This window comes from Anabrus simplex, chromosome 10 (assembly GCF_040414725.1).
Source record: "Anabrus simplex isolate iqAnaSimp1 chromosome 10, ASM4041472v1, whole genome shotgun sequence".
Taxonomy (NCBI): domain Eukaryota; kingdom Metazoa; phylum Arthropoda; class Insecta; order Orthoptera; family Tettigoniidae; genus Anabrus; species Anabrus simplex.
The window spans coordinates 125,755,619-125,779,637 of record NC_090274.1 but is presented as its reverse complement, the minus strand read 5'-3'; the positions used below and the strand labels follow the sequence as shown (position 1 = coordinate 125,779,637).

The window sequence follows — 24,019 nt, the reverse complement described above, 5'->3', positions numbered from 1 at the left end:
CTTGGATGACTATGGACATTAAAATGAAAAAGAAACAGAAGAAAATCCTTCTTCTTATGGATCGATGTGCAGCACATCCATCTCCAATCGTTCTGGAGAATGTCCGAGTGGAATTTTTCCCTGCTAACTGTACGAGTGTTCTACAACCACTTGATTTGGGCATCATTGCAAATTTCAGTGTGCGTTATAAAAAATGCTGGTTCAACATTTAATAACACTGAGTGATGCAGGAAATGAAACTCTCTCCATTAATTTGCTACCAGCCATGGACTTTATTTCGGCTGTCTGGAAGCAGGTGTCATCTTTCACAATCAGCAACTGTTTCCGCAAAGCTGATGTCTTGTTAGAAGAGGCTGCCTCTAATGATGGTTATGGGGACAAAATTTTGTCTGGCAATGAGCTAACGCTACCAGAGGGTGTAGAATTCGAAACTTTTGTGCATTTCGATGATAATCTGGCTGTATGTCGAGAACTACCAGATGAAGAGATTATTGCTGATGTATGTCAACAACGCGGTTGTGATGGACCAGCTACAAGCGATAGTGATAGTGATGAAGGTAACGACTTGAATCTTGAAACACCAGAACTGAGTGAAGTGTTAAGTGCAATTGAAGTGTGTAGCCATTACATCCGTGTGAAAAGTTGTAGTGAAAATGCTTTGAATTCATTACGAAGTTGCAAAAGGAGGTTTATGCTCTTAATGCAAGAACATTGAAACAAGCCAATCTATATGATTTCTTTAAGGCTGGACCAAGTTCAAAATAATATTTTCTCTCTTAATGTATTTATTATTTGCAAGGATTTATACATGTAGATTAATTCCATTGGTTTTTCAGTAAATATGTGATGTGTTGTGTAAGTCTGATTTCTAAGTAATTCTGAATAACACGTCGTTTTTTCTCTTCACCTTGATATACGTATAAGTCAGGTTCAACTACTAGGCATGTTGAGAAGATGTTCATAATAAAATACTCGTATAATTTTGTAGCTTTTTCTCACATTCTGTAATTGTAAATGTTCTCTTCCCCCAGGATTTGCAGAAGTCTCTTTTTGAAGAGAGTAATGGCACTGGAGATCCTGATTATGAGTAAGTAATACTTTAACAGTTGATTATTTTGCTAGAAAACAGACCTAACAGTGAGATTATAACGAGTGGTTCAACAAAATTTCAGTTACATTTTACTTTCTTAATGTCTATTTCACATTCTTCCTCCTAGTGGATGAAACTTTGTATCTAAATCCTGAGAGGAACTTGATTTTTAACTCATTTGCTTTATAAGGATGTGGAACTGCTGCGTTGTCGAGTGTTCATCAGCTGCCATCTTCTTTACAATCAGATAAAAGTTAAAGATTTTCATGACCTTGCTTGCAGTGATAAAATATCTTGCTTACTAGCAATTATTATTTTTATCCTGCAAATTCATTGTACATTCAACAATCAAAGATCCAGAAAGACTCTCTGAATGGGATGTTTTTGAAAGCAATCTAGGCTCTATACACCACCACCACCATTTCCCTCATCCAGCTCCTGCTGGGTTTGGATATTTTAGGCACCTTTCCATCTTCCCGAATCCCACCGCCATTATTCCTCCTTAACCCTTTGGTGCAGAGTCACAGAACCATTCCATGCTCCACTACTGTGAACGTGAGGCAGAACCACGGAACTGTTCCATGTTCACGCATTACGATGCAATTTAACTGATTCCACAATAGATGGAGATGGTTGCGACTTCGTATATCTATGATATACTAACAATTTGTTGGTTATTTTGATCCACCTTTTCAATACAAATTACAGTTTGTGTTGCTAAGTTGTGATGTTACAACACTTTAATGTCTTAAAACACAATAAATACTCAGCAATGAGTAATCATATGAAAGAAACCGACCATCATTACACCTCAATAGATAAAGACCTTACAATAATCAAAAGAATCGAAAAGGGGAAGCTAATGACAGAATTCGAAAACATATATATTTATTTGGATCAATACTTTAATAAAGGAAAAAACTTGAATGACGCGGTCGAAATAAAAAGTCCGTTAATAGAACAGTTGCCAACATTATTACGAAATCTCAAATCAGATAAAAGCAAATTCTTTAAAATATTCAATCTAAATACACTCACAACTGAAACCATTTCGGCAACGCAAAAAAGTCCCCCTCCACATAACACGCCAAAGCTTAACGCCCCGCCTGCAGGATCGTCCTCTACCCCCACCTCGACAACAAATAAGAATTCCCCACCACGTAGCACGTCAATAGCAAACGCCCCGCCCAACATCTCTTCCCCTCAACCCCCTACCCGCCCTTCACAACAGCTCTTTCATACGTACAACACAAGGAGTAGAGCCACAACAGACAATAGTCACAGTAACGCAATAAGGCCCACAAGATTCTGTAGCAGCAGACAAAGGGGTAAGTGATAATGCAACATCAACACTCACATTATAAGCACAACACACACACACAATATTACTTAAGTTCATTTCCATTTGTTCCAGATGCTTCTTCCATTCCATAAATCGAAAGAAACATAATCAGATACCAGTACTCAAAATTTGGATTGGAGCCCCTTTTAACCATAACTTACATCAAAACAATCAACTTCCAACGGAGAGTCTGGTCGCTACAAACAAGAATTAAATATGTCAATACTTCCTCTGATCAAATTGCCAAACTGCAGCAGCAAGCCTCATCAAATCTAGAAGCCATTTTCCAACGAACTCAAGACTTCAATTCTAGATTATCATCATGACTAATCACGCATAATACAAAATTACAGTCTTTTTAAATAACATTATTTAGAGAGCACAATTCATAACTATAATTCTCAATACTGAAATGTTACTGTATTCTAGAAACCAACGCACTTCAGAAACTATGGCTCCTATATATTAACATCCAATATTTATATATTTATGACTCAAATTGTAATGCCAAATTATAGTTGAATCAATTTTATTTTAACATCACAAACAATTTTTAGCCAAATTAAAAACTGTGTTTTGGACGTCAATGTGTTTTAGAATTAAGAGTTAATCCATTTTAACATTGCAAATCATATTGTCAAAAAAAATTTTAATGTGTATATTATTCTTATTTTAAATATTGTTATCACTGAAATTAGATTTACATTCAATGTAATGAAAATTGTAACAACAACCCAAAAATGACAAACCTTGAGGCAATTGTATAGGCTGATGGTGCTTGTGAATAAAAGCAAAACATGTCAACCGGTAAATTAGTGTTGTAACATTACAACTTAGCGACACAAACTGTAATTTGTATTGAAAAGGTGGATCAAAATAACCAACAAATTGTTAGTATATCATAGCATAGTTCAATACGGGTCTAATAATGAGATTAGTTACATGTAATTCGTATATCTATGTGACATCTCTTCTCATATTCTTTGGATATATATATCGATAATTGATGATACTAGGTGATGTTTTTTTACATGATTACCATAGAAACCAACGACAATGCGAAGCGTGTATTGGGTGATCATAACAGAAGAAGGCGAATCAGACACATTATGATAAAATACAGAACATTCCACGTTAAAACATATTTTCCAGTCTCTTTAGTACTTCATAATCATTTCCTTTTAATGTTTTGAAAGTTTGAAGGTTTCCTAATTATAGGTTTTATCACAAAAAGTTGTAGACAGAAATTTCCTTTAAAATAATTGCTGCTTCAGGGCAGTTAACAATGTCTGCCTCAATCGGTTAACTGTGTTCCGGTCCGAGTTTCTTGTAATTATATTATTGTAGATTGTTTTAACCACCTTAGTCTAGGCCTGCATGCATAAATACACTGAGTAGTGCTAAGAGCGAAGCTGCCTCTACCAGTATTCTTTTATGCAAACCACACTTTTATATATGTCCTGAAAACATCTGACCTTCTGATACACACAGGAAACAGTGAAATTTTTCTCTTTGTATTTATGGCCTAGACAGTAATAGGAAGACCCCTTGTGGGTGGAGTGTGCATACGAGGAATGTACCCATGGTATCCCCTGCCTGTCATAAGAGGGGACTAAAAGGGATGACCAAGGGGTGATGACATTAGAACCATGAGATTTCCTGTGATTTGTACCATCATGCATGGAACACCATGAGTCAATTTTTCTTGAGATTAGTATTAATATGTGAGGAATACCATGGGTCTGTGGGTAGATGACTATGGGTTTAGAGTCTATAGTATCTGCCATTATTACGGAAGCTCCCCTCTGTCCAGGTTCAGTTGGAACACCCCAAGGAGAAGGAAAGAGACTATCCCCACTAGGGTGTTTCAGCATCAGGTTGTGGGCACCGTGGGTCTGGGTGTTGCCTGTGATTAGTGCCTGCTGTGTGAGGAACAGCATGGGTTTGCATTGTCTATGAGTGGCATGATTATGTGACAAACACCATAGGTCTGGGTTACCTGTGAGTAGTACCACGTGAGGAACACCATGGTTCTGTGTTGCCTATGAGTGGCATGATTATGTGACAAACACCATAGGTCTGCGTTACATGTGAGTTGTACCACAATGTGTGGAACACTGTGAGTCTACGTTACTTGTGGTTAGTACTGCTACATGGGAAATATCATGGTTCTACTTTGCTAGCAATAAGTACCATTATGAGGATTGTGCTTTGGAAGCAGCCCTTTGATCAGTATATACCATAATTTTAAGATAGTTTCTGGCAAGGTGGGGCGTTGTGGTTTTGATCCACTGATAGTTTTAAGTTCAAAATGATTGTTCATTGTTGTCTTTTTGAATTCTAGTCACTGGATTGATTTTGGAATAATTTTTTACTTTTCAGCATTGTGAGTTGGATCCGTTAATTATTTTACGTTTATATTCATCTATTCATTCTTCAACATCATGCTTTGAATTCTGGTCAGTGGATTAATTTTAGAATTTTAAATTGTCATTATATTTCGTCTCACTTCATACTCTTAGGGGCCAATAACCTAGATGTTGGGCCCCTTTAAACAACAAGGATCATCATCATCAGTTTTGTTTGCTGAGCTCCCACCAGTTGGGATGTTTTTGGGACCTTTCCACCTTCATGTATCCAACCACTCCTTAACTCATTGCGGACCGTGGACGGCGTAAGACGTTCAAGCTTGCTCCTATGCTGCAGGCTGTGGACGGCGTAAGACGTTTCATGTTCCGCGCGGAGCAATGCTGTTTATATTCATCATCTATGCATTCTTACACCTTAGTCAGCGTTACTGGTTGTAGCAGGAAGTTGGTTGACCTTGTTGAGATAACTCTCGCGTTGAGTGGGCTCATGTTTACCTTAGCTGCTTTAGCGCGAATATCTCAGCACTTCCTCACGCGACAAGACGGTACTTGAGATTCCAATGCAGTGCGTGTTGTTCTTACCGAGTGTAGTATAATGGCTTATAATACAAAGTTTCTTACGGAGGATTAATTATTAGATATTGTTCACAATGATTATTTTGGTGATGAACTTATTCCTGAAATAGACTCAGATAGTGAAAGTGAGAGTGACGAGGAAATTCCGTTAGTCCTATAAAGAAAAGTGAAGTGCCTGGTACATATCATCCTAGTTATTGTCCACCCGTTCCACAATTTACAGAGAATTCAGGTATAAACTTTCAAATAGAAAATAAGCAGGATATTTTGAGTTACGTGAGTATTTTCATGAATGACGAATTTTATCAGTATGTGTGTGAGCAGACCAATCTATACAACTACGGTGCCCCGGCCTTTCACAAAGAATTTGATCATGCAATCGTGGAAACCGATTAGTCCAAAATCCTGATATAAAAATGTACTGGACCGAGGACGCTGTTTTTCATGCTCCGATATTTTCTAATACTATGTTCCGAATACGCTTCCTTCATATTCTTTCATTTCTTCAATTCAGTGACAGTAATCATTATGCCAAAAATACAGACAGGCTGTATAAAATTAGACGTATTTTGAAACCTGTGATACCAGATTCACACCCTAAATATTTACTAGAGGTAAGCACAAAGTATCATTTTTCTAACATTTATAGTTTAGGAGTAATTGTAAATTGTATTAAGTGATGCACGTCAAGAAGGCCGGGCATGGAAATGGCTGGTCCAGGCATTCAAGTGTCCCGCTCAGAAGCAGGTACTGAACGTGTTAACTGTGTTCCAATCCAGGTTTCCTCTTATTATACTATTCTTGATCATTTTTAACCACCTTAGCCTGGGTCTCCCTCTTGCCCTCCCTCCTTCTATTTGGGTTTCCATCATCTGCTTCATCATCCTTCTCTTTTCAATCCTCTGAACATGTTCAAACCATCTCAGTTTATCCCTCTGCATTTTGCTCTAACACTCTGATTTTCTTCCTGACGTATCGTGCAGTAGTACATCTTAAACATTAATGTTTGTACTTCCTTCCTCCACACCGGGTTTCTCACACTGCGTTAGAATACATTTCCCTGTTGAATCATTTTACTGATCTTCATGTCCAGAGCTGCGTCTGTTCACTTCTCAAGTACTTGAAGCTGTCTACATTTTTAAGGTTTTGTTCTTTTCCCGTCCCTTTCTCTTCTAGTCCACACCATTGTCTTACTCCTATCCACACTGATTTTCATTCCATAATTTTCAATAATCTCACTCAACATGTCGAGTAGCCCTTGAACTTCCTCTCTGTTCTCCACACTAAATATCATCTGCTCCCTGTGCCCATATTTTATCTTGGTCTCCTGCACAGTTTTTTCCATTATCATTATGAATGACTGTGGTGACAGTACACGTCCTTGTAGTAGTGCAGTTTCGTTCTAGAACCACTCTGTCCTCTCCACATGTGTCTGGACACTGCAGCAACAGGTTTTGTACATTGCTTACACATATTTTATCCAAATCCTCTTTGTTGCATTACTTTCCATACCTTTGCTCTGGGTACTCTATCGAAAGCCTTTTCTAAATCATAGTGGCAACAATAGAACAATAGAAGTGGAGTGGCAATCGTATTGAGAGGTAAATTGGTCCACAATATTGGGAACACTTATCACATATTATCCTACTGGTGAAAGTAACAGCCAGACCAGCAGACTTGGTCTTAGTACATGTGTATTTCCCCACTATCAACAGTAAGAGGGAAGATGTAGATGAGATCTATGAAAGCATCAAAGAACTATTTGAAATTGTGGACAAGAACGCCATTGTTATTTTTATGGGTAATTTTAATGCTTCTGTAGGTTAAAATGAAAATGCTTAATTCAGTGGTAAATTTATTCTGGGAGAGACAAATTGAGGCAGGAGTCTGTTAGAATTTTGTGAGCAGTACGAGATGTTTATATCAAACACATGTTTTGAGGTTCCCAGAAAAACACATCATACTTGCAAGGCCCACTGTTTCTGATGTGATAGTGAAGTGGAAACATGAAGGGACACGTACAGCATGAAAGCGCACAGGACAACCTCATCTGTTGACCGACAGAGACCGCCGACATTTGAAGAAGTTCATCAAGTGTAATAGGCAGGCATCTATCCAGACTATCACATAGGAATTCCAAACTGCATCAGGATCCACGCCAAGTACTATGACAGTTCGGGAGGAGGTGAGAAAACTTGGATTTCCTGGTCAAGCGGCTGCCCATAAGCCACACATCATGCAGGTCAATGCCAAACGATGCCTTGCTTGTTGTAAGGAGTGTAAACATTGGACGATTGAACAGTGGAAATACGTTGTGTAGAGTGACGAATCGTGGCACACAATGTAGTGATCCAATGGCAGGGTGTGGGTATGGCAAATGTCTGGTGAACATCATCTGCCAGCGTGTGTAGTGCCAACAGTAAAATTCAGAGGCAGTGGTGTTATGGTGTGGTCGTGCTTTTCATGGAGGGGGCTTGCACCCCTTGTTGTTTTGCATGGCACTATCACAGCACAGGCCTGCATTGAGGTTTAAGCACCTTCTTGCTTCCCACTGTTGAAGAGCACTTTGGGGATGGCGATTTCAACATAATTGAGCACCTGTTCATAAGCGGCAGAGTGGTTACACGACAATAACATCCCTGTAATGGACTGGCCTGCACAGAGTCCCGACCTGAATCCTATAGAACACCTTTGGGACACCTTTGGGATGTTTTGGAACGCCGGCTTTGTGCCAGGTCTCATCGACTGTGATTGCCACTTCTCAGTGCAGCGCTCCGTGAAGAATGGGCTGCCATTCCTGAAGCAACCTTCCAGCACCTGATTGAATGTATGCCTGCGAGAGTGGAAGCTGTCATCAAGGCAAAGGGTGGGCCAACACCATATTGAATTCCAGCATTTCCAATGGAGGGTGCCACGAACTTGTATGTCATGTTCAGTCAGGTGTGCAGATAATTTTGATCACATAGTGTAGTTACCCAGGTGCTGAAATTGGTGGTGATCACACTCTTCTTACAGCTAAATGTGATGTCAGATTTAAGACGTTCCAAACGCTCAGACAGGAGAAGTGGTGTCTAAATAAACTTCAAGATTCTATTGTGTTACAAACATTCAGGGATACTACCAAAGTGAAGAAAGGTAACTTGAGATGGGATGATATAAAAAGTGACTTAGAGATTCCCTCCATAGAAGTCCGCAGTAGAGCAAAGTTAGAGCCAAGAAAACCATGGATGACCTCGGCAATTCTAGAGCTCATTGAAGAAAGGAACAGATTAAGGAAAACACAATTTGAACAATACAAAAATTTAAAAACTTGATAAGAATGAAATAGCGACTGGCAAATACAACTGGATGAAAGAAGTAAGTGGAGCAATGGAAAATGATTTGAAGAAGGTGTATTCTGATAAAGCTAACTTTAAGATAAAATACTCTGGGCTACAAGAAAATAACTAAAATCAATGTGATAAAAATTAAAGATGGAAAACAGCTCTTTCAAATTGGAAATGCAAGTGACCAATGGAAAGAATACCTTGAAGACATACAGTATATGATGCAGAAGATATTGTCAGTATTGAAGAATATTTGGAGGATGTGGAATTAGTTCAAGAAGTCGACAGAGGTCCGCTGATCACTCCAGCAGAGTTTGATGCAGCATTCTCAAAACTAAAATAGAACAAAGCCACTGGTGTGGATGGCATTCCGGCAGAACTCTTGAAGTACTGTGATGATACCATAAAAAAAAAGGTTTGTTTAAACTGATTAATGAATGCTATGAACAAGGAACCTTACGAACTGATTTCATTAAAAGTGGAACAATTACGCTCCCGAAAAAGGGAAATAATGTGATTATTTGAATTAGCAATCCTCTCTCACATTTCTAAGATTATACTTATCATTAAAGATAGAATTAGAAGGAAAATAGAACAATTGGATAACATTCAATATGGCTTTAGAACAAAAAAAGGAACTAGGGAGGCTATATTAATATTATGTCAAATTTTGGAAAGAAGGTTAAAAGTCAACAGGAAAACTTCTGCAACATTTATTGACTTGGAAAAAGCATTCAGTAATATTAAGTGAAAAATGCTTTTTCCAATAATGGGGAATGTGGGACTTGACTGGAGAGGCAGGCACCTTATTTTGAATCTATATAAAACTCAAACCACAGAAGTTATTATAAGGTATTACAAGAGAAACAAAAATTAGAAGATGAGTATGACAAGGCTGCTCACTGTCACCATATCTCTCTAACCTGTTTGTAGAAAATGCAGTTAGAGAAATGAAAGAGGGTGAATTTTAAATAATATTCAGGTCCCCAGTATCTGCTTTTTCAGATCCTAACTAATTCTGAAAGGAATAATGAGTAAGATACTTAGAACATTCAACAAATCTTAAGCTAAAAATAAATATAAAGGAAACAATATTCATGATAGGAGACAAAAAGTAGCCTACAAGTAGAAAAACTTACAGTTAAATAAAACACCAATAGAACAAGTCACAGAGTTCTCCTGTTTGGGTCGTGTAATTACCTCTGATAACACATCCCTTTCAGAAATCAAGAAAAGAATTATGCTAGCAAAACAAGCCTTCCAAAATAAGGAAACAACCATCTCAATTTGGAGACCAGAAATCAGTTGTGAGAACCTTTGTTTGGAGTGGGCTACTGTATGGATGCAAAACCTGGACATTAGGGTAACAGGAAGAAACGGGGTGAGGCTGCAGAAATGTAGTTTTGGTGAATTACAAAAACAGGATGAAAAATGACCTTGTTTTAAAGAACGTAAAGGGGAATGTCGTACATCAGGTACTCCATGCTGAACTGATATGCGGTTCATATAGCAACATGGAGAGGCTAGGAGAAGATCGTCAGATGTGGCTGCAGTGACAACGCATTGCCTTTAAATAGATGATGATGTTGACGATGTTCAGCTGAAGGATGCCAGTATGTAAATACCCATATAAACAGCTGAATGAAAATAGGGAAAATAAACTGCTTCATATGAGCAGAAGAATTGTGAAATGGATGTTCTTACTGGTCATTGCAGACTAATGGGACATCTATACGAGATTGGAATTGCTGAAACTCTTCTTGTGATGGATGTCACAGAGCAGATGAAACTGCTAAACACATACTCTTGGATAAAGTTCAGGAAACTCAATCATAAAAAATTACCAGTGTTTCGTCCCAGTGCAGAATGGGTTCATCAGTTGGATTCCACACCTTCCGAAGACACTGGCTGGCTAGAACGCTGGTAGCAGCACCATTGCAAGCTATACATGTGATAAGCACAATGCAGTGCCAACATACTAAGGGAGAATTGCATCTCAGTGTCTTGGGAAGGTGCAGTATCCAACTGATGTGCCCATGCTGCACTGGGGCAAAACACTGGTAATTGACGTCTGAGTCTCCTGAACTTTATTTAGATATCTCAACCGGAAGCCATATTTTTGGTCACATACCGGTACTCTTGGACGTGGCCTATGGAGTCATAGCTCACATCAGTTATCTATAAATGCGAAGTTATTGTGTAATAATTTATTGTAAGGTGTGCAATAGGCCATCTGTACATACACCACTCCTTGTCAGAAACAAAAAGCTAATTTAGCCTAGTTGCAAGAAGGATTGTGTGCCAGTTTCAGGGCCAAGTTTGTTAATTGTTCCTGTTTTTCTGTAGGCAGAGTATACTACAAGGGGATAAACGGCCCCATGCAATAGTGTCTGTTCTGCATTGCTCAATTTGAGAAAAAATTAGTATATATGTATGCATAGTTTAACCACACAATATTATAATCTAAAAAGATCATTTATGGAACAAAAGCACATTAGCATATAGATGTTTGAATTGATTTTAAGATAAATACATTTGAAAGCAAGATCATGGTACTTAGATCAGTTCAAAACAAATAATTGTGCTTTTAATCTTATTTGAGTGTTTGTGTGCTGATAATTGCTCAAAGAGTCAAAACATGTCCACTTTTCTTCCATAAATAATCTTTTTAGTTTATAAGATTGTGTATTGATTAGGTGGTTAACCCCTCAAGCATGACATTGTAAACTGCATGCTGCACCCACAGCGTGCTTTATTTCTAGCCTACTTCCAATGCTGAGTGCGGTGTCTAATTAATTTTGCTATAATTTTCAAACAGCTGGAAACACACAATTACTATAACATATTAACTCTAATATAAACATATGCTAACCTGGATATCCCTGGACAGTTTGACATCAATACTGACACTTTGTGCAATAGATTTCAAAGCACATCGTCAGTATCACTATCTTTGTTGGATGTTATCGCTAATTCATCCTCTAAATCACTGTCACACTCTGAATTACTTTCACTGCCACTATTAACCAGTAAATTAATTATTTCCCCATCACGAATCACTCCGCTTGAACCTGCCATGTCCATGTTTACAAACTCGCGGTCCTTTAGCACGAAATACGTGTGCAGAGCTGTACGAAATAATTAACTGATAAGATATGCGACATCTCTCAGGAATAATTATTAGCTCTGAATGTATCTAAAAGCTGCCTCTTCCTGCCATCTTAACATGAAGCAGATAACTGTTACGAAATCCACATAGTGGGCAATTCATATGTCACGACGCACCATTGCGCCATACACGCTGTGATCATAGCAAACCAGTAGGCGCACATGCGAGGGGCGTTAAACTATGTACAGAGTGTCCCGGGAGGAATGATCGATATTCAGGGATAGGATAGGAATGATTCTTTGAAGCAAAAAATCTTTCTATGGACATAAGCCCTGTGCATTTGCTTTTAGTTTTATAGTGGTTTCCCATTTTCACACCAGGCAAATGCTGTGTGTGTTACTTGAAGTCACGTTAACTTCCCGTCCCATCGTCGCCGTAAGACCTGTCTGTGCAACGAACAGCAGGTTATACCAATAAAAAAAGCATATATTAAACAAGAATTTAAACCAATTCAGTGTGTTACTTTTAATATACTGTAGGCCATACTGTAATTAATCCTATGATGAAAGAGAATTCTTCTATGATTTCATAATTTTGTAACCTTGGATTAGCTGCCAATTCTTTTGGAAGAACTGTATACTTTAGATATGTTTCACTGCATAACGTTTTAAACGGTAACCTAGAAAATATAGTAAATTGGAGTGATGTACAATCTAAGGACCTGTGACTGACACTAAAAAGGTTCATTCACGTAATAGCATCAATGACACAAACACAGCTGCATACATTTTTCTCTCCTTGAAGGATGTAAGCTCTCAGTGAATAGCTGTTATTGTTTTTGATTCTTGTTTTTACAGTATTGAGACTGCAAGTGCTCAAGTTCAATCGCCCCTCACTGGTAAATCTGGAAGGAAACGTGAGAGCAAGAAGTCACTTTATTGTTGCGATAAATGTGACAAAGCTTTCACACGACGTGGAAATCTGAAGTCTCACATGCTTCTACACACTGGAGTTGCACCACACTCATGTTCATCGTGTGGTAAAGTATTTACACTCAGCTCGCACTTGAGACGGCACATGGTAACTCATACGGGGGAAAGGCCATATTCGTGTACTCTATGTGATAAGTCATTCACCCAACGTGAAAACTTAAATGGTCATATGTTATACCATACGGGGGCTAGACCGCATACCTGCTCTATATGCAACAAGAAATTTGTCCGTAGGTCGCACTTGAATAGCCATTTGTATACACATAGCGCGGAGAGACCTCATGTGTGCAGTATCTGTGGGAAGACTTTTAATCAGAGGTCTGCATTGTTGAGACATGTTGTTGGTCATTCAGGTCTTCGTTCGCATTCCTGTAGTATTTGTGAAAAAACTTTCACTCAACGCCCACACCTCAAAAGACATATGTTAACCCATACTGGGGAACGTGCACATTCCTGTTCGTTGTGTGGTAAATCTTTCTCTCAGCGTGGAACTCTGAAGACCCATATGTTTACTCATACGAGGCAGTTTTCGAAGGATAGTTCTTCAGCGCTTCTGGATAATTAGGACGTCTGCTTATTTGTAAAATCGTTGCTTCAAAACCATTTTATTGCGACAGGTGTATAGAAGATGTAATAAATTGTAAATGAATGTATTTGAATGTACTATTGAGTATAACAATCTGCTATTCCTGTCCAATCCTGATGGAATCACAGTATTAATATAGAATAAGTTATTTCAAGGGACTTAGTGAATAAAAGACCAAATGTGAAGAAAATTATCAATAAGCATAAAAACTCCTGAATTTACTTGTCATAGTTACCATGAACTACCATTGAATTTCAATAGAACCCATGCCTCGTTGTGGTGATCGTCACCATGAACCACCATTAAGTTGTACCTTCGGAGTGTAAAGATAACCCTGTCTAAGTATCACATACCGGTATTTCATTTCTGTAATTCTTCATTTTAAATGCTGTTAACTGTGTGTTAAAATGAAATAGCAATAATAGTTGGGCCGATGAGCTTGATGTTAGGACTTTTTAAACTATAAGTAGCATTAATAGTTATGTAATATTAATAAAGAATAATGTTCCTTTGTAGTTTATGCTTGCGAATGTGAAAATTCTTCTGAAAAGGAATCAGTATTGTTCCATAGAAACCATGGAACAATAAAGTACGTATATTTCTAATGAACACTGTAATGAGTCCTTTGGATCAATGATATGTAGACCTAGTACTTTGGCTGGGAACAGTTTTACTACTCTCCCTACAGCCTCGAAGATCTACAGCAGCAATAAAACAATATACGATGAGAAGTAAATCAAGGGATAAGCTGTAAACCCGTTATGGGCAGTCTGAGATGGGGTCTCTAGATTTCTCGAGTAATGTGAGCACTCTTTCTCGAAAGAAATCTCGAGATTTCTCGTGTACTGCGAGCACTCTTTCTCGCGAGAAATTCCGAGATTCCTTGACTAATACGAGCACTCTTTGTCGCGAGACATCTCGAGAGCTTTATACCCTTCTGCAGTGGCCATCGTGTCGTAGGCCTACAGGTAGACGGAGCTGAATGTTGTTTGTGCAGAGTATGCGAATAGCTAAGCACGTGCCTTTTCCATTCCGCAAATACGTGTCATTTCTACCGAGGTCTATTATTGACGCAGTATATCATAATTACAAGTGTACGCTTTCTGGCATTGTATGCAGCCGTAATTACACAGATGAGTAGGCTAAGTACAGAAACTGTAGGTGTACATCATTACTTATCAAGACCCCACATTCGATATCCACTTGACCAGTGCTTCTGTTTACCGACATAATGGCGATGAAGAAAAAATCCTTACATTGTTGTAGAGTATTCGCGTCATATATGACTGTGCAGTGTGGAACAGTGTCTAATTGTACGCGAAGATTTTAAGACAATGTCCGAAACGCAACGTAAGTCGTGGACGTGGAATTATTTTATTTTGTTCGTTCAAAAGAAGAAAAATATGTCAGTAGGAGTACTTCTAAGATAATCTAGCATTTAAAAAACATAATTTCACTGAAAGGGATTGGTCCGGCCCCGTTTGCGTCACAAGAAGCTACCGACAATTGCGAGGTACCCAGTAGGTATTCATTCTGTCTGTCCGGCTCCATGGCTAAGTTAGTGTGCTAGCCTCTGGTCACGGGGTGCCCCGTGTTCAATTCTCGGCATAGTCGGGGATTTTTACCATCATTTGTTAATTTCTCTGGCACGGGGGCTGGGTGTATGTGTCGTCTTCATCATCATTTCATCCTGTACCTGGCGACCCGAAATGTTTTCGGACACTCTCGGCACTAAAAATCATACGCCATTTAATTTTACATCCCTCTACAGTTATTAACAAATTATACAGGATTATTCAGCTAAGATGTCCACCTCAAATACCTCTTGAACTGTTTAAGATACCGGCATTCTGTTTTCACTTTCGTTAGTGGTATTAAGGGGCTCATAGTTGAACATGCGCTTTTTTAGTATTTTGACTAAATTTATCGGGAATGTTTCCATATAGAAACGTTATTTCGCGCAATAACCGCTGACGATATACGATCTAGTGTACACGTGTAGTTACTGGGACGTCGCACAAATTGCAGCACAGGAGAATCGGTTCCGAGAGTCTCCAGATCTGTAACGTCAGCCTCGAGCAATGATTCACTGATGTTGATTATAACTTGTGGAATTGTCTAAATTGTTTAGTAACTACCTCCTCTTTCTGCATCTGAAGAAATACCTTGGTAGCAAATGTTTTTATACCGAAGACGAAGTGAAAACTATTCAGAAAGGGTTTTCCTCGCTGGTGGTAGACTCTAATGACGAGTGTTTACGAAAGCTGGTCCCACGCTATGACACCTGTATGAACGAGGATGAAAGATTGTGTGGAAATGTAACTAAAGGCATGTAGAATGGAATTAAAAAAGAGTTAACAAATAATATGTAATGGGAGTAATTTATTGGTAAATGGGTCCTAATTCAAAAATAGCTATCATATTAATTGTTGTTAGTAATTTGGCTTATTAAATTTATTAAATTGTTCTCGTCAGTTTACGTAAATCCTTGTAACTTTCATTGTCACAAGGTCTGGTTTTAGTTACTTTTGTACCTTGGTTATGTTCATCCCTCTGTACTACCACTAGCTCTAAAGTTAAACACAAACTTGAAACATACAATTGTGCTAGATTTAGTAACTTTACAGGTGACGAACAGTAAATGTATTCACAAGAGGTATGTTGCTCACCTTCAGACCCACTATGCAGACAATTTAACCACGTAGATAAAAAATGGTACAAGGCGGATTGTTGATAAAGACAGCACTATGTAATGTCTGCAATTAGTAACAATGTCCCATTAACATGAGATCAAGAATATTACTAAACAGACAGCTACATACACTCAGGTTGTCGAAATAAACAGAGATCATTCTTTTGTTACAGTACAAACACAAAATACGTAATCTAGACGAGAAATGAGAAACAGGAAAAATGCATTTTCAGGTAGATGCCGTTATGTTGGTTGACAGAATACGCACCACCGAAGTACGCCAAAGCCATGCACAACGTCCAAAATAATAAATTGGAGTACTAAGGCCATATCATTCGAATGATAAATATAGACTCCTTTAGCTTATCTTACGAGGTAGAATTGAAGGAAGCAGGAGGAGAATATCTTGGCTACGAAATATACGATAATGAGATGTGCTCAATGCCCTCACTCTTTTCCGACTTGTTAAAAGGTGGCGGTGGTGATGATTATTGTTTTAAAAGGAAGTACAACTAGGTAAACATCCTCTGTAAAGCACTTACCAGAGAGGAAAATGGAAGGGATCAGATACTTCGAAAAAATGAAGATATCAGCCAAGGAAAGACAAGGGCGTGAAAATGAATGACTCCTTAGGCCGTGGAAACTTAATACCTAATTGAATCGTTTGTTGCAGAAACAACACTTCTGCACTTTTTGACACTATATGAGTTATTAATACTGCCATGATTAATGCACGAAGGGCTATCATTTTGTGCAGAAAAAACACTTTTACCATATATCTCTGCCTGTCAATCGCGAATGAAAGTTTCCGTTTTGTGCAGAAAGAACACTTATCCTGGAGATGTGTTGTTTTTACATCAAACCAGCCCACTTCACAAAGTAGTTGTGTCAGTTATTTCACTTGAGTCGCTAGGAAGAGGTGTGAAATGAGGTGCAAAGGTCGCGTTTCATATAAATCAATTTATGGAGTTTCAGTATGAGCAAATCATGTCTTAGGAAAATTCTGTACTGATGGACTGTGCGTTCATACTTTCAAGGTCTACTGAGAGAACAGTTAGCCCGCCTGTTGGCCGCTGTATGGTCTGACACCATGGTTAGCCGGTGCGAGTCTCCACTCCCAAATGTTCTACTACTCTTACTGGTGGAAACAGGTCTACTGAGAGAGCAGTTAACCCGCCTGTTGGCCGCTGTATGGTCTGACACCATGGTTAGCCGGTACGAGCTTCCACTTCCAAATGTTCTACTTCTCTTACTGGTGGAGACAGGTCTACTGAGAGAGCAGTTGGCCCACCTGGTAGCCGATATATGGTCTGAATCTAAGGTGAGCCGGTACGAGTCGCCACTTCCAAAAGTTCTATTTCTCTTACTGGCGGGATCAGGTCTACTGAGATAGCTTGATGGTCTGACAGCATGGTTAGCCGGTACGAGTCGTCACTTCCAAATGCTCTATTTCTCTTACTGGCGGGATCAGGTCTACTGAGATAGCTTGATGGTCTGACACCATGGTTAGCCGGTACGAGTCGCCACTTCCAAAAGTTCTATTTCTCTTACTGGCGGGATCAGGTCTACTGAGATAGCTTGATGGTCTGACAGCATGGTTAGCCGGTACGAGTCGTCACTTCCAAATGCTCTATTTCTCTTACTGGCGGGATCAGGTCTACTGAGATAGCTTGATGGTCTGACAGTATGGTTAGCCAGTACGAGTCGCCAGTTCCAAGTGTTTTACTCCTCTTACTGGTCGAAAAAGGTCTACTGAGAGAGAGGCTACCTCGCCTGGTGGCCGCCATATGGTCTGACACCATGATTAGCCGGTACGAGTCTCCACTTCCAAATGTAGTGCTCCTCTTAATGGTAGAAACAAGTCTGCTGAGAGGGCCTGGTGGCCGCTGAATGGTTTGACCCTAAGGTTAGTCGGTACGAGTCGTCACTTCCAAATTATCTACTCTTCTTACTGGTGGAAACAGGTGTACTTAGAGAGCAGTTATCCCGCCTGGTGGCCGCTATATGATCTGACACTATGATTAGCCGGTACGAGTCGCCATTTCCAAATGTTCTTCTCCTCTTACTGGTGGAAACAGGTGTATTGAGAGAGCCTAGTGGATGCTGTATGATCTGACTCAAAGGTTAGCCGGTACGAGTCGCCACGTCCAAATTATCCACTCCTCCCTCTGGTAGAAACCAGTCTACTGAGAGAGACTAGTGGCCGCTGTACGGTCTGACTCTAAGGTTAGCCGGTAGGAGTCGCCACTTCCGAATGTTCTACTACTCTTACTGGTATAATCCGGTCTACTGGTAGTTGCCCGCCTGGTGGCCGGTATATGATCTGACACTGTGATTCGCCGGTACGAGTCGCCATTTCAAAATGTTCTTCTCCTCTTACTAGTGTATACAGGTCTACTGAGAGAGCAGTTAGCCGGCCTGGTGGCAGCTATATGTTCCGAAACCATGGTTAGCCGGTACTAGTCTCCACTTCCAAATTGTCTACTCCTCTTACTAATGGAGGCAGGTCTACTGAGAGTGCCTGGTGGCCGCTATATGGTCTGACACGATGGTTTGCCGGTACGAGTGTCCACTTGCAAATGTTGTATTTCTCTTACTGATGGAAACAGGTCTACGGAGAGGGTATTTAGCCCGCTTGGTAGCCGCTATATGTTCTGACACCGTGGTTAGCCGGTACGAGTCGCCACATCATAATGATCTACTCCTCTTGCTGGTGGAAACGGGACTGCTGAGAGAGAGGTTAGCTCGCCTGGAGGCCGCCATAAGGTCTGACACAATGATTAACCGGTATGAGTCTACACTTCCAAATGTAGCACTCCTCTTAATCGTGGAAAGAGGTCTACTGTGAGAGCCTGGTGGCCGTTGTATTTTCGACACCTTGGTTATCCGGTACGAGTCGCCACTTCCAAATGTTCTACTACTGTTACTGGTGGAAGCAGGTCTACTGAGAGAGTAGTTAGCCCGCCTAGTGGCCGCTATATGGTCTGACTCCATGGTCAGCGGCTACGCGTCTCCACTTCCAAATGTTCTACTCCTCTTACTGGTGGAAACAGGTCTACTGAGAGACCTTAGTGGCCGCTATATGGTCTGACTCTAAGGTTAGCCGGTACGAATCGTCACTTCCAAATACTTTACTCCTCTTATTGTTGGAAACAGGTCTACTGAGGGAGCTTGGTGGCCGCTATATTGTCTAGCACTATGGTTAGCCGTTACGAGACTCCACTTCCAAATGTTGTACTTCTCTTACTGGTGGGAACAAGTCTACTGCAGAGCTTGGTGCCCGCTATATGTTCTGACACTATGGCTCACCAACAATCGCAGAAGAGGGCATTGAGACAACAGGCGTCACAGCAGCGCAGCCCAATCCACGATTGTTAGCGCAACCACCAAAGAGATAAGAAGCTCTTCTCAGCGGGAATCACGCCAGCTGCTTAGAGAAGGGCCTCGATAGAACACAAACACAGGAAATGGGAACCGATGGGAATATGGGTGAAGTCAATCGGTTAACAACTATAACAGAGGTTGGAGGAATATTAGGTAGAGCAGTCCACAATAATGACACACTCAGTCACACTTAAAAAGACCAAATATAATTTGATTTAAAAGAATAATAAGGGGTGGTGCAATTTAAAATATAAGAAAATAAAAAACAAAACATTATCTTTTAATAAAAAAGAAAACTGATGACAAGGCTCGTATACAGAAAAACCACCAATCGTAGTCACCGTACTAATAGTTACAACTAATTTTTTTGAAGAAATTTAACAATATTTCCCAGACACAATTAACTTCAGTAGATTTAAAAGCTTCATTACAATTAGCTAGTTTGTGACAATTTACTTGTTTATTATAATTTACTTGTTAATTACAATTTGGTTGTTGGAGCTCGGACCCATCTCTCCTTAAATAACTCAGGTGCACCAGTTGTGGGAACGCGCGTCCCAATAAAATTCCCCAAAATGATAACTTATTACATTTTTGAAATTCCTCAGTGAACACGGAAGCGTTTCAAATTTAAACCTACAACCGCGTTCCCTAACACACTAACAATGTCCTCAAGAAACATTAAGGAAGGCAAAAAATTACAATTAATAAAGAGCCGGCATCAAAAGAAAAAGAAAGAATTACGGAAGAAAATCAATAATAACAATAATAAGGCAGCACAATAATGTAGAAACAATTAAAACTCATCTTGTGACCAGTTCCTCACATCACCAACACAGGTACGCCATGCAACAACGAACGTCTGCACGTCACGAGTATTGTTGAAACACTCACACCGCTACAATGCAAAATTATCACACCGTTATCAGAAAAACAAATGAAAGCATACCAACAACAATGGAACAGAAATGGAGTGAAGCTCCAGATCAGTAACATTAATCGAAATTCAGGGAAGAGAAGATTTCATAATAATAATAATAATAATAATAATAATAATAATAATAATAATAATAATGAAAATTAATTTTTTAAAAGAATATGAAATTAAATTCGCTTCGATCCAAAGCACGCTTCAGTATTCACTAGGGTTTAAAATAATTTTAAATATTCAGTCGCCTTTATGAGGCTAATGATACAAGAAACTACACACACCTTCACTTGTCACAGCTCCAGTTTGAAGAGCAGATAACTTTAAACCACAGTCTAATATACACAGTCGCGAAGCTCCTTAGTAATGAAATGGTATCCTGTTGTCAGGCGGAACGACACTAGCGCTCGTAGCGGCCAGCAAGCTCTAACTGTCCGGAACAATTCTCTACCCAACAGTTGAATGCATTTTCCCACGTAAATTATAAACTGTAACTACCTCGACAACTATATTAATCGTACATTTTAATAAAATACGTTGATACACTAGACTACAGCGTGGTAATAATACCGAAGGAAAACAACAATAGTTTATTTTCGAAGGAACAGCTTATCATACCACTGTAGTTAAGGTCTTAGCCATTTTCGAAATCCTATTATTGAACTGAATTTGGTAATTTCACATACATCATAAAAATAGTAATGAACTATAAAACAATTCAAATAATATTCAAACATCTCAGGAACCTAAATGGCTGGATTTTGAGCTTTTTTGTTTTATGACACTGAAAACTTTCATTGCAAAATATCACGAGGTAATCTAATCTTAGTTTCACAAATAATTTCAACACTAATAACTTAGTACCTTCACAGCATTAATGTGGAAAATCAGGTATTAACATTAGGGAATTAATAGTATACTACATCGAAGTTAGTGAGCATACAGCCCATGTTCTCTCGGCTCCTCTGACAAACGCGCAAGTGGCTGGGCGGCTTATCAGCTTACATTTCGGAGATAGCGGGTTCGAACTCCACTGTCGCCAGCCCTGAAGATGGGTTTCCGTGGTTTCCCATTGTCAAAACAGACTGTACCTTAATTAAGGCCATGGTTTCTTCCTTCTCGCTCCAAGCCCTTTCCTATCCCACTGTTGCCAAAAGACCTATCTGAGTCGGTGCAACGTATGACTGTGTGTTGTGCTCTTTTGAGACGGGCTAATCATCTCTTATCAATAACTTTCGGTTCGAAGAAATCTGCGGAGATTCCATACTAATTTCTTCTTCTCTGCTGACATAAACTGGCTGTCTCCAAAATGATTGGAACATAACGTGATGTTATTGTACAAATAGTTCACATTTTTCTTCAATAAATCATCCCCCCTACTATTTACAAGCAATTTTCTTGCCTTTCTTCCTTTCTTAATCCGTTTACCCTTCAGGGTTGGTTTTTCCTTCGGACTGAGTGAGGGATCCCACCTGTACCGCCTCTAGGGCAGTGTCCTGGAGCGTGAGACTTTGGTTTGGGCGATAAAACTAGGGAGGAGGGCCAGTAGCTCGCCCAGGCGGCCTCACCAGCTATGCTGAAGAGGGGCCTTGTGGGGGATGGAAAGATTGGAAGGGATAGACAAGGGAGATGGAAGGAAGCGACCGTGGCCTTAACTTACGTACCATCCCGGCATTTGTCGGGACAAGTGGGAAACCACGGAAAACGACTTCGAAGATGGCTGAGGTGGGAATCGAACTCCCTTCTACTCAGTTAACCTCTCGAGGATGAGTGGACCGCGTTCCAGCCCTCGTACCACTTTTCAAATTTCGTGGTAGAGCCGGGAATCAAACCCGTGCCTCCGGGTGGTGGTAGCTAATCACATTAACCACTACACAGAGGCGACAAGCAATTTTCTACACATTGAAAATCAAAACACCGCTACGTGTTAGAGGTTACGGTTGTATTAAAACGTTATTTAAGTTCATATCATTGGATGGATTTCACTACGAGTTACATTCCTGAATCAGTGATGAACGAAATGCCTACTTATCTGAAGTTAATTTCTGAATCTTCACAATATTGTTCTCTTATCCGAAAATTTAAACAGTAATTGAGGCTTTAATGTTCAGGATCTTTAGACAGCCTGAAGAATGATAGCTCTGGTGTCTTCTTGTAACTGAGCAATTTATTGCGCCACACACACCTCCTTTCGTACATACCATGTCAATTTAATAGTAAACCGATCATCTATAATATAATTACCTCACGCTTACCTCGCAAAACGTATACAACTTACACATCCCAGAAGACCGGCAGCTTGCTGGCCACGTGGAGCGCTGCAGTCGCATGGATGAAAAAAATAAGCCGAGCTTCGCGACTGTGTATATTAGACTGTGTTTAAACCACACTGTTCCGGTGACGCATAAGTATGTGCATCAATAAAAAATATTCACTTGTTTAAGTATAACATAATTGGTAGGGCATATTTAGATTAGCGGAATTCAACAATGGAAGATGCGACCGAGAATCACAAATAAGATCAAGATAACTCAACCTAACGGTCACAAGATCGATATTACAACAATAGTATGAACATTAGCAATTTCCGTATACTTCAGAAGGAAGAAAATATAATGAATCTACCTAAAATCTCAAATTAACAAATATAAATTTGCGAGAGTGTGCAGCAGCTAATATTTTTACCAAGTAGTTTCGAAAACATTGCATTTATTACGGCCTGGAACCCATCTTTATCACATCACAAAGATGTGGCACAATATAATATTAACCCAAGCAGATTTCGGAGAAGAAACCCACAAGACTGCTTGCGAAACAAGCACATTGCTCACGACTAGATTTTATGAGTTCTCGAAGGAAAGCATTTAATTATTATTATTATTATGATTATTATTATTATTATTATTATTATTATTATTATTATTATTATTATTATTATTATTATTATTATTATTATTATTACCGTGTTTTGGTGGATCAGCAGAGGTGAAAGAAGGTGCGGGCTGGAATGGGTCTAACCACAAAGCCGAAAGATGAATTAAAATTTCAATAAAGGTTATATTTTCATCAATGCCAAAACTTAACAAGATTTAACAAGGAGTTTTATACTTTAACCAATAACAACAAGTTAACCAATAACCAACTATCAGATCCAAGACCAGGAAAGCCAAGATAATTTAGCGAATTTTCATTAGGTGAAATAACAATGAAAATCAGGTACAAGTGTCATTTTACAAACGAGAGCACAAGTTCAGGGATCTTTTACAAGTTCTAGGCTTCGAGCCCCGATTTCACAATCCTTGATCTATTAACCCAACTCTACACATAGTTCAAAGGGCAGAAAACCCCTTCATACAAGGAGCATAAGCCCCAAAACCCATATCGGGCCTCCTAGAGGCACTTTTCAAACACAAAAGAGCTGACCCGCTCTCAAATTCTCACGCCTATCAAAGGTCACAACAACTTTCCCATTAACTGCCTCTCAAAGCGCACGTACAAATAAACAAGGGTAACTTGTACCCAACCTACGGGGCCTTCGTCGAAAAAGAACAGATTAATTAAATGGCCCAAAATACCAAAATGAATGGAGGCGTGTACTTGCACTCCTACATGAAGCTTGTTAAAA

The 24,019-nt window shown here is 39.4% G+C and overlaps 1 protein-coding gene across 2 annotated transcripts in view; it reads left to right on the top strand.

Annotated features, from left to right (window-relative positions):
- The window catches only part of LOC136881916 (zinc finger protein 32), a 205,697-nt gene that overhangs the window by 47,263 nt on the left and 134,415 nt on the right, over positions 1–24,019 (top strand). Inside the window, exons 5-6 of one of the 2 annotated variants that reach the window (XM_067154362.2) lie at positions 1,032–1,087; positions 12,670–14,345. In XM_067154362.2, coding sequence (XP_067010463.2) covers positions 1,032–1,087; positions 12,670–13,369 — 756 coding nt within the window. In that variant the 3' untranslated portion in view covers positions 13,370–14,345. Of the gene's footprint in view, positions 1–1,031; positions 1,088–12,669; positions 14,346–24,019 lie in introns of those variants that run through there. The other variant, XM_068229392.1, reaches the window with a different exon arrangement.